This window comes from Stegostoma tigrinum, chromosome 40 (genome assembly GCF_030684315.1).
Source record: "Stegostoma tigrinum isolate sSteTig4 chromosome 40, sSteTig4.hap1, whole genome shotgun sequence".
Lineage (NCBI taxonomy): Eukaryota > Metazoa > Chordata > Chondrichthyes > Orectolobiformes > Stegostomatidae > Stegostoma > Stegostoma tigrinum.
Genome location: NC_081393.1, coordinates 15,534,820 through 15,547,767, shown reverse-complemented (window position 1 = coordinate 15,547,767; position 12,948 = coordinate 15,534,820). Strand labels below are relative to the sequence as shown.

The window sequence follows — 12,948 nt, the reverse complement described above, 5'->3', positions numbered from 1 at the left end:
GTGATGCTTGGTGCTGTGTTGCCAATATTGCTGCAAGGATTGACTGACTGAAACGTTTAATGTGAGGCAAGAAGCATTGACTGGGAAAAATGGCACTGAAGTTTTTTGTTTCAAAAAGTTGACCAAAAGTGAAGAACTGAGAGAGCAATTGTTTGTAGGCGTATAGTTTAGAGATACACCTGTAGTGCAGGTGAGTAGAATTGCGCAAGGAGTCAGGGTTTGACTGGCAGCATTCGGGTCGAGCTCAAAGGAGATATGGGAATAGGTGAGTGAGGAATGGATAAGGCTATCGACCACAGCGGGACAGTGTTTCAGAGCGAGAATGGGCCAGCCTTTCAGATGGCAAGGATTTATACTTCAAAGGTCAGCTTGGGTTGAAGAAAACAGCAAGGTTGCAAATGTTTCTTGCATATGTGTTGCTTTGTGTCTGTCAGGTCTTGTGTGCGCATGGAAGTTTGGCATTTATTGCTCAAGGAATGGAGTCTAAAAGTAGGGAAGTGGTACTCTGATTATCCAAGGCATTGGTGAGATTGCATCTGGGATTTTGCGTAGTTTTATTCCCTTTTCTTGAAGAAGGATGTACTTGCGCCGGAGGCTTGGAAGATTCACTAGATTGGCTCCAGAGATGACAGGTTTGTCTTAGAAGGAGAGTTTGAGCAGTTTAGGCCAATGCTTACTAGAGTTTAGAAGAACAAGAGGAGCTCGAATTGAGGTATTCAAGATGCTACAGAGGATTGAGAATGTAGCTGTTCAAGAGGATGTTTCCTCATGGGGGCAATCTGGAACGCGAGGTCATAGTTTTAGGTTAAGGAGTAGCAGATTTAAAATGGAAAATGAGGAGGACTCCTGTTTCTCAAAGGGGTCTGTAAATGCCAGGACATGAGGGGAAATAAGGAGCAAGTAGATTTTTGATCAGTAACAGGTTGAATGGCTATGGAGAGCGGGCAGGAAAATGGAGTTAAGACTGAGATGAGATCAGCCATGATGGTAATAAATGGCGGAGCAGGCTCAAGGGGCTGAATGGTCTACTCGGCTTCTGAGTTGTTAAAGTTTGCATTGCCTTCAAGACCTGGTCCTGGGAAAACAACAAAGCCTTGGGTGTAGACTGGATAGTTTGCTCGTTCCTGATATGGTCTCTCCTGCCTGAGGTCAGCAAATTGCATTCTGGTAGCTCTCAGAAAAGACAAAAAATCTGGAGTGTGTTGGACAGTAAGTCATCGGCCAGTCTGCTACAGAAGGCTTTTTTTTTGAAGGGGAATGCTACATCTGGGATTTTGGTCTCTGTAGCTGGAAGTGGATGTTGTTTGAGCTCAGGTCAGTTTTTGATATGATGTCAGTTCACAATGGGTTAACTCTCCAACGAACAGTCATTGGGAAATACAGACAAGTTACTGTAAAGAAGAAAGCTCTTTGCACAAACTGAGCAAACAGTCTAATCAGCTTTCCTGACCTTTATTTCCACATTCCTTCAACCCCATTACCTTTGTCTGCTTGGTCATTGTAAACTGTAATGTTTGACATTTGTCTACCTGAGCTACCATCCCAAGCTATGAATTCTGGACCCTGACAACTCAGTGGAGGCGTTCCTACTGTCCTGTGTTTTAAATCTCTTCCATTTCTCCCCCTTGCTCACAGTGGCCAGCTCTGCACCCTCGAGCCCTCCGTCTGATGTCTTTGGATGACAGGATCTCGGGGAATTTCCTGGTTTTAGTTCAGCCTCTGGCATTTGCTTTCCTGTCACAAGCAGCTTTCCCCCCGAAGTCCAGTGAACTTTCAAACCCGTTGACAGTTAACTCATCCTCAGTTACAGAAACAGATTACAGCTTGTGCGAGCTGATTAAAGTACTGAGCGTTTAACCTTAAAGGCGACAACAAAATGATAAATACAGGACGTTGGATAATTAAATATTGTTACTGTGACATGACAGACAACTTCACAGTCAGGAGCCAGTGCTGTGGGCTGAGTTTCCATATCAGCTGATCTTTGAAACTCATTCAGTCTCTTTTTTCAGAGGTACTGACGCTTTACAGTTCCTCAGGCAGTCATAGCTCACCAACATATCATCGAATGACTGTTCTTGGCTGGACAAAGGGTAGGAGGTCTCTCGTGTTCGTATGTAGACTGAACCATCTGAGGAATTAACTTCTTGTGAACAGTCCGTGCACACCAGAAAATAAAGTCAGACAGTAGTCCAATCCCGAAGGAGGTTGCTTGGCCCAATGAGTCTGTGCTAGCCTTCTCAGCGAGTCATCTAGTCTGTCTCCTCACCTCACGGTATATTGTGGCAGTATTGTTCTCCAGCTATTCCTCCGTTTTCTTTGTGAAGGCACCTGTTGACTTTTGTACCCACCAGCTTTTCGGCGGTGCATTCTGAATCTGTGTCACTGCAGAACAGAAGGCCTGTCGTCCCACTTGTGTTCAGTCCACACCATCTGGCTGTTGTCACTTCAGCCACTGGTTTTTGATCAAAACCCATTGCAATGCCAAACACTTGCCCACATCCTGGAACCAGGAACTCTTTGGTAAACCCTTCCTGAGCCTTCTCGAGCTTCCTGGATTGAGGTACCAGCATTTGGATGCCGTACTCCAGCTGAGGATGATGTAGACAAAATAGTTTGTGGCCATAAAGTAGAAGCCTTGCTGAACTGGCACTGACAGTATGTTAAATTGGCAATGTGACTCAAAAAAACAGGGTGACGGATGTGGGAATTTTGCCAAACAGCTCACTGGAACAGGGAATGGATGTATGAGGTCAGCTGGAGTGACTGAGACTGGACTGAGCCATTGTAGAGGGAACTGTCCATTCAATGGATCATGCAGCTGACCTTGGGGTCCAAAATATTTCACTGCTTTGTGTCTGCTTTCATTTTGATAAGTTCAAACCTCATGAGAGGATGGCCTAGTGGTATTATCGCTGGAGTATTAATCCAGAGACAGTGTTCTGGGGAAACGGGGTCGAATCCAACCATTGCAGATGGTGGAATTTGAACTCAATAAAATATCTGGAATTAAAAATCTATTGATGACTGTGAATCCATTGCTGATTGTTGGGAAAAACCCACCTGGTTCACTAATTTTTTTTTAGGGAAGGAAACTGCCATCCTTACCTGCTCTGACCTACATGTGATTCCAGACCCACAGCAATGCGCTTGACTCTTAACTGCCCTCTAGGCAACTAGGGATGGGCAATAAATGCTGCCTGGCCAGCGACGCCCTCATCCTGTGAGCGAACATAGAAAAAAAGTTAGCTTGCCACTTCTTCTGAATCTTTGTCTCTCATCTGATGAACGATTGAGTGGAATCAGAGCTACGGCTTGGAAACTCAAGAGAAAGAAGGTCTCCTTATATAGAGTCAAACAGCACAGAAACAGATCCTTTGGCCCAACTCATTCACACCAATCAGGTTTTCCAAACGAAATGTGTCTGATTTTCCTGTGTTTGGTCCTAATCCCTCTAAACCTTTTCTATTCATGTCCCTGTCCTGATGTATTTTAAATGTTGTTTATCACATTTTGGGGAGAGTAAAGTGTGCTGAAGATGATGTTTCCTCTTCAGATCGATTCCCTGTCAGACCCCCCGGGATTTAGTTGGGGCTATATAGAGAAATACCTTTGTAGCTGTTTGCAAGTTGCACTGTATCTAATCTTGCAATGTTTGTGGTTTCTGTTTCAGGGTTACCCTGGCGATTACTGGTATCAGCTTGTTGGTGATTGGAACGACCGTGGTGGGATATTTGCCAAATGGCTGGTGAGCTTCTGAACTAAGCTTTTTATATCAGTGATATCAGGCTCCTTAACTCAGCCAGTTTTCCTTCCTGCTGCCTCTCTGAATTTTTCATTATTGCATTCTGATTCCCTATCCACTGACCAAAGTGGTCAGTCTTCACGCAGGGGCTGGAGAATCGTTCCACTAATTGATGCCCAGATAGTGTGTAGGTTCAGTTGTTTCCTAACCTACTGCTTATTCGCAATCGTTCCAGCACAGTCACTAGGCCATGATACAGAGGATGACTGGATTCAACTGACAGCATTTCTGAATCCTGTGTCCAATTCCCGTTCAATCTGATTACAGTTAAACATCAGAAGTATTTAGTTTGTGCTTAAACTTCCCTAAGGATTTAACTGGTGTTTTTTTTCTTTCTGTTTTGAAGAGGTAAATGGGAAGGTTGATGAGGGTAACACTGAGGATTTGGTATACCTGGACCTGCAGAAGGTACTATACATCAGACTTGAACATTCTAGATCATGGAACATAATGGACAGTTTGCAATGTGGATCCAAAATGAGCTGAGTGTTGGGAAATGGTAATAGTTACAACGTAATTTACAGGCTGGAGGAACGTTTGAGGTGGAGCTCCCCAGGGGGTCATTTTTCCTGAATTACATTAACCATTGATGGGGGCAGTTGGAAAGTTGGTGGACAACCCAAAACTTAAAAGTAATACAGACAGGATGACAGATTGTAGGACTTGCGAAAGATGTTGACCAGATGGCGGGATGGTACAGGTAGGTGGCAAATTAAGTTCAACACAGAGAACTGTGAGAGGTGATGCATTTTGGTAGAAAGACCATGGACAGACAACAGAAAGGATGTAATTCTCAAGGGTGTACAGGGGCAGACGGACCTGGCTGTACATGTACATAGGTTAGTAAAGGCTGCAGGACAGAGCAGGGAGATGATGGTTAACTCCTACAAGACACATTTAAGGCACAGAGGAGGAGAAATTGAGATAACAAAGTGTGGAGCTGGATGAACACAGCAGGCCAAGCAGCATCTTAGCACAAAAGCTGACGTTTCGGGCCTAGACCCTTCATAGAAAAGGGGGATGGGGAGAGGGAACTGGAATAAATAGGGAGAGAGGGGGAGATGGACTGAAGTTGGATACAGGAGAAGATAGGTGGAGAGGAGACGTACAAGTTAAAGAGGCAGGGATGGAGCCTGTGGAGGTGAGTGTAGGTAGGGAGGTGGGGAGGGGATAGTTCAGTCCAAGGAGGACGGACAGGTCAAGGGGGCTTCCTTTCTGAGGGAACTAAATCTGTGGGATTTTTAGCGACCAAAGGCTGGGTCATTACCAGGACCTATATTCAAGGCTGAGACAAACAGCTTTTTGAATCAGTAAGGGAATCAAAAGAGGCCATTGTCTCAAAAGCTTTTTCGCCCAACAAGCAGTTCGGGTCTGAAATGTGCTGCCTGGAAGCAGGTTCAGTTGAGGTATTCACCAGGATATTGGATGGTTATTAAGACAGAGATGGTATGCAGGGTAATGGGGCAAGGGTGGGAGATAGGTACAAATACATTCACCTGAGTGGGCCACATGACTGCCTTCCCCCCTGTTGCAACACTGACTGATCAAGCGTAATCGGTTTGCAATCAGTGCTCCCCAAGCATTCACTTCTTTCATAAGTGTCCTTAATGTATTTTTCATCTGAGGGTGCTGCCGGTTTTGTGGGAAGCCTGTGTTTTTGTGAAGGCTGTGAGAGACTGAAAGGGATTGAGTAAGACTGCCAGCTTTGATTGGGATCTGGAATACAGTAGCAATGTCATGCGATTACAAATCTGTCGTCTTAGCTTGCACACAATCTTCAATGGTGCACTTTTAACTATGAACCTGGGCTGTTCCTTGGGTTACTCTTTAAGAAAAAAACAAGGAGACCCGTTGTTAGTCCCAGTGACCAAAACCACTGCAGAAAGTGCTGGGAATTTAACGTGTGAAATTCTGAATATGTCCTCAGGCGATTTTGTAAATGTTATTGAAATCTTTTGTGTCTTGTATACTGTAGCTTCTGTCTTCAAGTTTGTGTCAGTGCATTCAAGTTTGGCATTGTTTCTTCTCCCTTTGCCTAGGTTGAAAGACTTTCTCAGCAAGCACGTACACTTGATGTGCTACAGGATTTGTGTGCGGGCACTGACAGCTATTATATGCTACCACGACAGGTCTGTATAATGCAGTGAATGTGCAAGCTGCTTTTAATTGCAGGCCTGGTTTCTGTTTGATCAGGCCATCTCGCATTGGCATTAGAGATGAAGGGAATGTCTTGCATTTTACACATAATCCGTGGCACACCCAAGATTACAGCCTGTCTTAGTTGCTGGTTTATATTTTAGCCTGGTTTCTAACTGAGGGATATACATAAAAAGCTGCCCCAGTTTTCATTGTTCAGCCATGCTGCAGCTGTGTATATCAGTGCTTCCTGAGAATAAACCATCTCTTGTGCTTGCTACCTCTGCCTGGCACTTCATTCTCTCACTCTCACACCCTGCCACTCGCCACCCCATTTTCCCCATCTCTTCACTTGCTCCCTCATGAGCTGACGCCTTCACCTGCGCTCTCACTCACCATATCCCCCTCCCGATCCCCTCACTCACTCTGACTCACCACCTCCCTTTCCCGGCCCCCTCACTCACTCACTCCCATCTCCTAATGCCCTCCCTTGCTCCTTCCCTGACCTCCCTCACTCGCTCCCACTCACTGTCTTGTGCTGTCCTAGAGGAGCATGTCAGGAGATGGAGAGTGTACATATGAGAGATCAGTGAGTGAAGTAGAAAGGTGACCTTTAACGAGTTAGGTTCCAGGGAGCAATACGTTTGACATTGAAAACTAACAGGTCAGGAATTTAACCCATCCTCATGTCATATTTCATTCTGGGAGTGTATAAGGAGGCCATTAGTCACAATGATTTGGTGTGAGTTCTGTCCAAAAAAGCTGACAAATCCAGCAGCATCTACTTCTCAAATTAGGTGGAGACACAGGAGGTGAAACATGCAGAGAAAGCTGGTTGCAAGAAGAAAATAAATAGGCACTGGAGGAGGTTATTCAGTCTGTCGAGCTTGCTTCACCGTTCAGTTCCACTCAGGCATGGTCTTGGCCATCTGCTCCCCATGATCGCCCGATTCCCTGAGACCTGTCCATGTCAGCCTTCGATATATTCAGCGCTGGTTTGCTGACCGTGCACAGTCTCCACCTGAGCCACTCTCGACCCTGTCTCAAGCAACTGGCCACTTCTCTTGAGTCTGTGCCCACCCTCCCTCCCACCCCCCATGTTTCAGATTCCCCAAGCTGCAGCAACTTTACCTCACTACTGACCCAGTCCGGCCCCTATGGAAACATTACGTTGCACGGATTTTCAGGCACTGGGACTCCGGAGTGATTGGCATGCCTCATGTTCATTCATCTTCTTCCTGTGCCCCGGCAGTGAAAACAGGCCGAAAAACGGAGGCATATGTGTAGCGAACCACACCTCCCCAATTGACGTCATCATCCTGGCAAGCGATGGTTTCTATGCGATGGTAAGTCCTAAATCTAACGGGACCCTCACTTTGTTACAGCAACAAGAAAACCAGACTTTGTACGGTTATATCTGTTGGACAGTCGGGCTGTCCTCCTTGAACTTTCCTCTGTCTCTCAAGCTCACGTTTTATCACTCTCCAAACAATGATGGGGTTCCATAACGTTGGACCACAGAGTTTTAGTAGAGGTCTGAATTAAAGATACCATAGCTGTACTGAACCATATGGCTGCTGTCTCATTAGACAGAGAGGTGATGGTGGTTTAACCTGAACGGCACCATACTTCAGGCAAGGGGAGAGCTTAAGGACAGCCCTTCATGGTAACCACAGCCAATCATGGGAGTTGAACCCACGCTGTTGGCATAATCCTCGAGTCTGCGCTGGTGGAAAAACAAACTCCTAACTATTCTGATTGTATTTCCCAGCATTTGGCCCATAACTATGTCTGCCTTGGTATTATTGTAAGTGCATGCGTTAACATCTCTACAATGTGATGAGTTTCTGCCTCGCAGGCAGTGAGTTCGATCCTCTGGTTGAAAGATGTTTTCCTCACGCCCCCCTCTAAACGTCTTGCCCCTTCTCTTCAATTGATTATTAACCTGGTCATTGATCATCCCACCGAGGGGGAAAAATTCCCCCCATCCACCCAATCTAAACCCCTCATAAATTGATACATCTCAATCATGTCACCTCTCAGTCACCTCTGTTCCAAGGAAGACAACCCCAATCTGTACAAACTCTTTGTACCTGAAACTCTGCAGCCCAGGCAACATCCTGATTTATCTCTTCTGTGTCCCCTCCAATGCTGTCACATCTCTCTCCTGTAACATGGATTCCAGAATTGCACACAGTACTGTAGATGTGGCCTCAACATTTTATACAGCTCTAACATAATCTGCTTGCTCTTAAACTCTCTGCCTCGACCAATAAGGACAAGTATCCCATCTGCCTCCTTAACCACTTCATTTAGCTGCTGTGCTGCCATCCAGGATATGTGGACATGCGCAGCAAGCTCCCTCTATAGTTGCTGGGAACCTGCCGTTCAGTGTGGATTCCCTTCCCTTGTAAGTGCTCTCAAAATGCATCACCTCACATTTATGCAGATTGAATTGCAGTTGTGCCCATTCAGCCCCTCTGACCATAATGTCTATATTGTGCTGTAGTATAAAGCTTCACTCTTTGCTGTTCACCACCCCGTCAATGTTGTTGGCAAGACTCCTACACTCACGCTCGGGTCTTTAACATTGACAACAAACAGCGAGGGACCCAGCACCAAATTTTGCGGAACACTACAGGCTTCCAGACACACACACATCATCAGACCGTTGTCATCATCATCCTGGCAGGATGCCAGTTTTTCACAAAATTCCCTGGATCCCAAGGGCTGTTACCTCTTTGGTCAGTCTGCTCCTCGACACCTTGTTGAAAGCCGACTGCAGTCCTTGTAGGCGACATAAAGAAACCTCATCAACTCACATTGTCAAAATTCAGTCACATTTATTCAACAACACATACAGGAAAACACTCCTTACAAAGCTGTGCTGAGTTTCCTTCTCAAACCCTCGCCTCTCCAAGTGGAGATAAATTCTATAGGTGTGAGCTTGGAAAAGCACTGCAAGTCAGACAGCATCACAGGAGCAGTAAATTGAACATTTCAGGCCATCTTATGCTGTCTGATTTGCTGTGCCTCTCCAGCCTCACAGCTGTGGACTTTCACTTCCAGCATCTGCAAGTGAAGATAGATCCCGTCTGTCAGACTTCTTCCCAGTTGTTTTTTGACCAAAGACATTAGACTCACTGGTATGTACGTTTCTGCTTTAGTATTATCGCTGGACTGTTAACTCAGAGATAACAAGGTGTAGAGCTGGATGAACACAGCAGGCCAAGCACATCAGAGAAGCAGGAAAGCTGATGTTTCGGGTCTGGACCCTCCCCCATTTCTGAAGAAGGGTCCAGACCTGAAACGTCAGCTTTCCTGCTCCTCTGATGGTACCTGGCCTGCTGTGTTCATCCAGCTGTATGCCGTGTTATCTCCGATTCTCCAGCATCGGCAGTTCCTGCTATCTCTGTTAACCCAGAGACCCAGGTTAATGTTCTGGGGACCTGGGTTTAAATCCTGCCATGGCAGCTGGTAGGATTTGAATTCAATGAAGAATCTGGAATTAGAAGTCTAATGATGACCACAAATCCATTGCCGATTGTCAGGAAAAACCCATCTGGTTCACTAATGTCCTTTCGGGAAGGAAACTGCCATCCTTACGTGGTCTGGCCTACATGTGACTCCAGACCCACAGCAATGTGGTTGGCTCTTAACTGTCCTCTGGGCAATTAGGGATGGGCAATAAATGCTGCCTGGCCAATGACACCCTCATCCTGTGAATGAATAAAAGAAAATAGAAATCGCTGAAAAATTGATGAGGTTATTTTTTGTTACTCAACGTGAAGTGTGTTGGAGGACAAAGCAAAGCCATTGTTGGGTCCCACACTAGACAAGAACCTGTTCCCCAATGTCTCGGAACTAATGCTGACTCTGCATGTTTTAACAGGTTGGCCAGATTCACGGAGGGCTGATGGGAGTCATTCAGAGAGCCATGGTCAAAGCTTGTCCTCATATCTGGTTTGAGAGGTCGGAGGTCAGAGATCGCAACCTCGTTGCGCGAAGGTGAGAACCGAGGAAGAGTGATTCCAGGAATTTGACTGTCTTGTGCTTCAGAGTCCTCCACAGACTGTCAGGATAGCATTATCAGTGCAGTGCAGAGTACAGTGTTTGGTAAGCTGCCCTATTGGGATCTGGGAGATAGGGGCTGATGACAAAATTCACTTCCTTTTGCATATTTCTGAGATTTGACTGGTCCACATCATGGTCATGACCTGGATGGTGATACTGAAGAAGTTTGACACCATCCAGGGACAAAGCAATCCCCCACGCGATTGGCCCCCACATCCACAAAAATCCCACTCCCCCCACCACCAACACTCAGTAACAGCAGTGTGAATCGTCTACAAGATGCACTGCGGCAACTCACTGAGGCCCCTCAGGCAGCACCTTCCAAACCCACGATTCACTTCCATCCAGAAGGACAAGGGGCAGCAGGTCCATGGGAACGCCACCCCCGCAAGTTCCCCTTACCATCCCCCATTTGGAAATATATCGGCCGTTCCTTCATAGTCACTGGGTCAAAATCCTGGAACTCCCTCCGTAAGGGCACTGTGTAGGGGTCCCTATGCCACACAGACTGCTGCAGCTCTCCCCCACCTTCTCAAGGGGCGGGGGAGCAATTAGGAGGAACAAGGCAATGAACACTGACCCAGCCAGCAATAATCACATTCCAGCAGAGGCGAAAACCATGAGGAGGTGCACATTTGAATGCATTTCATTTCACTTGGGAATGCCAACCCTGCTTGTTTTGTTTTTAGGCTGAGCGAACACGTGAGAGACCAGGCGAAGCTCCCGATCCTGATTTTCCCAGAAGGTATGTGCTGACGTCCTGGATGGTTGGGTAGCACACGTGCTCTCTCTGTCTCTGTCTCCAGTCCCTTAAGTAACAGCTGGCAAGGTATGGGCATCGTAGAACGATCATTCACTCTGCAGCCATGTTAACTGTTGCCTCAGTCGTTCAGGAGAGGAGAATGCTCCCGGTTTGATTCCTTTCCAGTGTAGTACTGCCTGAGCAGTCCCAGGGTCTAACTGAGCCTGGCAGGATGGAGAGCCTCAGTGTTTCCGAATCTTAGGCATATTGTGAGGGGGGGGCTCATGCAAGAATGAAAAATAAACAGTGAAATGGGCAGACAGGTGGCAAGTGAAGTCATGTGCAGACAGCATTGTGAAAGTGATTGAATTTTGGGAAGCTGGATGAGGAGAGGCAGAACAAAACCAAGGGCACAATTCTGAAGGAATTGCAGGGGCGGAAGGAGTCATTGATGGTGGAAGAATGGTTAATAAAGTAGACGGTCACCTCGGTGTGGTTCACAGGGACATGAATACACAAGCAAGGTTATTGTGCACCCCCGTCTCAAACACTAGTTCAGCCACAACTGGAGTAGTGTGTCCAGTTCCGGGAAGCACATGTTGGGAAAGGATGTGAAGGGAGCTGAAGAGAAATTGGGACCATGTTCCTGGGATGAAGTTGAGAGCAGATTTAAAAACTCAAAGAACTGCGGATGCTGTAAACCCAAGACAAAAACAGAAATTGCTGGAGAAGCTCAGCAGGTCTGGCAGCACCTGTGCAGAGAAATCAGTTAATGTTTCTGAGAAAGGGTCACCAATTTCCGTTTCAGAGGGCAGATTCGATCGAGGACTTGAATCTCATGAGGGGTCAAGACAGAGTCTATGAGGGGAAACCTGTTCCTATCGATGGAAGATTGGAGATTGAGAAGGTGGTTGGTGAGAGAATTTTAGCAAGGGGGATGGGAGGGGAAATATTTTCCTTGGCATCTGGAATTCAGCACCAGAGATTGCATGGGGGCCTGCGGGAGGGAATCCAGTAACGCCCTGAAACGAAAAACATAAAGCAGGAGAACAGGCATGGGTGAAGTGCTGATTCAGAGAGCCAGCACATCAAGACAATGGCTGAATGGCCACCTCATGCACTGTACCCCTGCCACCTGGAGAGACCATCTCCCGCTGGGTTTAGCTGATGTGATTCAGTTGTGATAATCCCCTTTATGGAGCAGCGCCTCATTAATGGTTCATTCACATACGCGAGAATAATGAGGAAGCAGAGGTCCCCTGTGCACAAGGATGATGGATGGAAATAGCGAGCTTCATTTAGACACTATTCCCAACGGAAACCATTCCTTGCACAACCTGGGCTCTGTAGCTTGTAGTGTTTTGAACTGAATGGCAGTGTCATACCGCAGCACAGCAACACAAGGAAACTGGGCTGTTAGTTAACGAGAAGTGATATTTTCCTTAACAGCCTGATTGGAAAGTGCTGGCGCTGAGCTCAGTGCTTTTGGGACATGATTCCAGTAGGGGAGTGGAGGGTGTTTGTGTATTGCCCTGATGACATGCTGGAGATGGGGCATGCCCAGATGGTGTAGTGCTGCCTGAATTGTCACAAGACCAGCTCCAGTTACCAGCTGACACGCTATAAGCTGACTATAATCCATTGCTAATACAGCTGTCTGTAAACACACATGAACCATCTGGACAGGTATTCGCACACATTCCCCAATGGTGGAGCTGTGAATATTCCACTGAAAGGCCGAGCCTTCGTACTTATGATCTCCGGAGAGAGTGACGGTGCGGATGGAGAGTACTCCCTTGCGTTTCTCACTCAGAAATTTAAGACTTTCCCACCCCACAGTCTCCATTATTCTTTCTCTCTTGACATCAGATGACTGCCTGGGACTGAGGTGCAACCCCTGACAGAGATGGCAGGCAGCACTGATGGGGCATTTCAGCTGAGGATGACAGAGGGCATCACACAGGCAGACACAGCCTTGTCCTCACTTGCTTCAGGAGCAGGGAATGACCCCAAATCCATTGCCTTCCAAAGGGTCTCAAAAAGGAAATCCCCCTCTGCTCCATCCTGAAAGGTCAGGCTCCAGGCCTGGACTCACCCACAAGGGGAAACCTCTTCCCACCTTTCAATGCCATTGATTTGTTGTTTCATTGAATTCTCTTTAGAAAGAGGCAGGTCCAGTCGGGGCAGTGGA

The 12,948-nt window shown here is 46.8% G+C and overlaps 1 protein-coding gene across 1 annotated transcript in view; it reads left to right on the top strand.

Moving 5' to 3' along the window:
* gpat4 (glycerol-3-phosphate acyltransferase 4) overlaps positions 1–12,948 on the top strand; it is a 36,524-nt gene that overhangs the window by 18,035 nt on the left and 5,541 nt on the right. Inside the window, exons 4-8 of the mRNA XM_048522874.2 lie at positions 3,674–3,748; positions 5,845–5,934; positions 7,194–7,287; positions 9,834–9,949; positions 10,705–10,760. Coding sequence (XP_048378831.1) covers positions 3,674–3,748; positions 5,845–5,934; positions 7,194–7,287; positions 9,834–9,949; positions 10,705–10,760 — 431 coding nt within the window. The remainder of the gene's footprint in view (positions 1–3,673; positions 3,749–5,844; positions 5,935–7,193; positions 7,288–9,833; positions 9,950–10,704; positions 10,761–12,948) is intronic.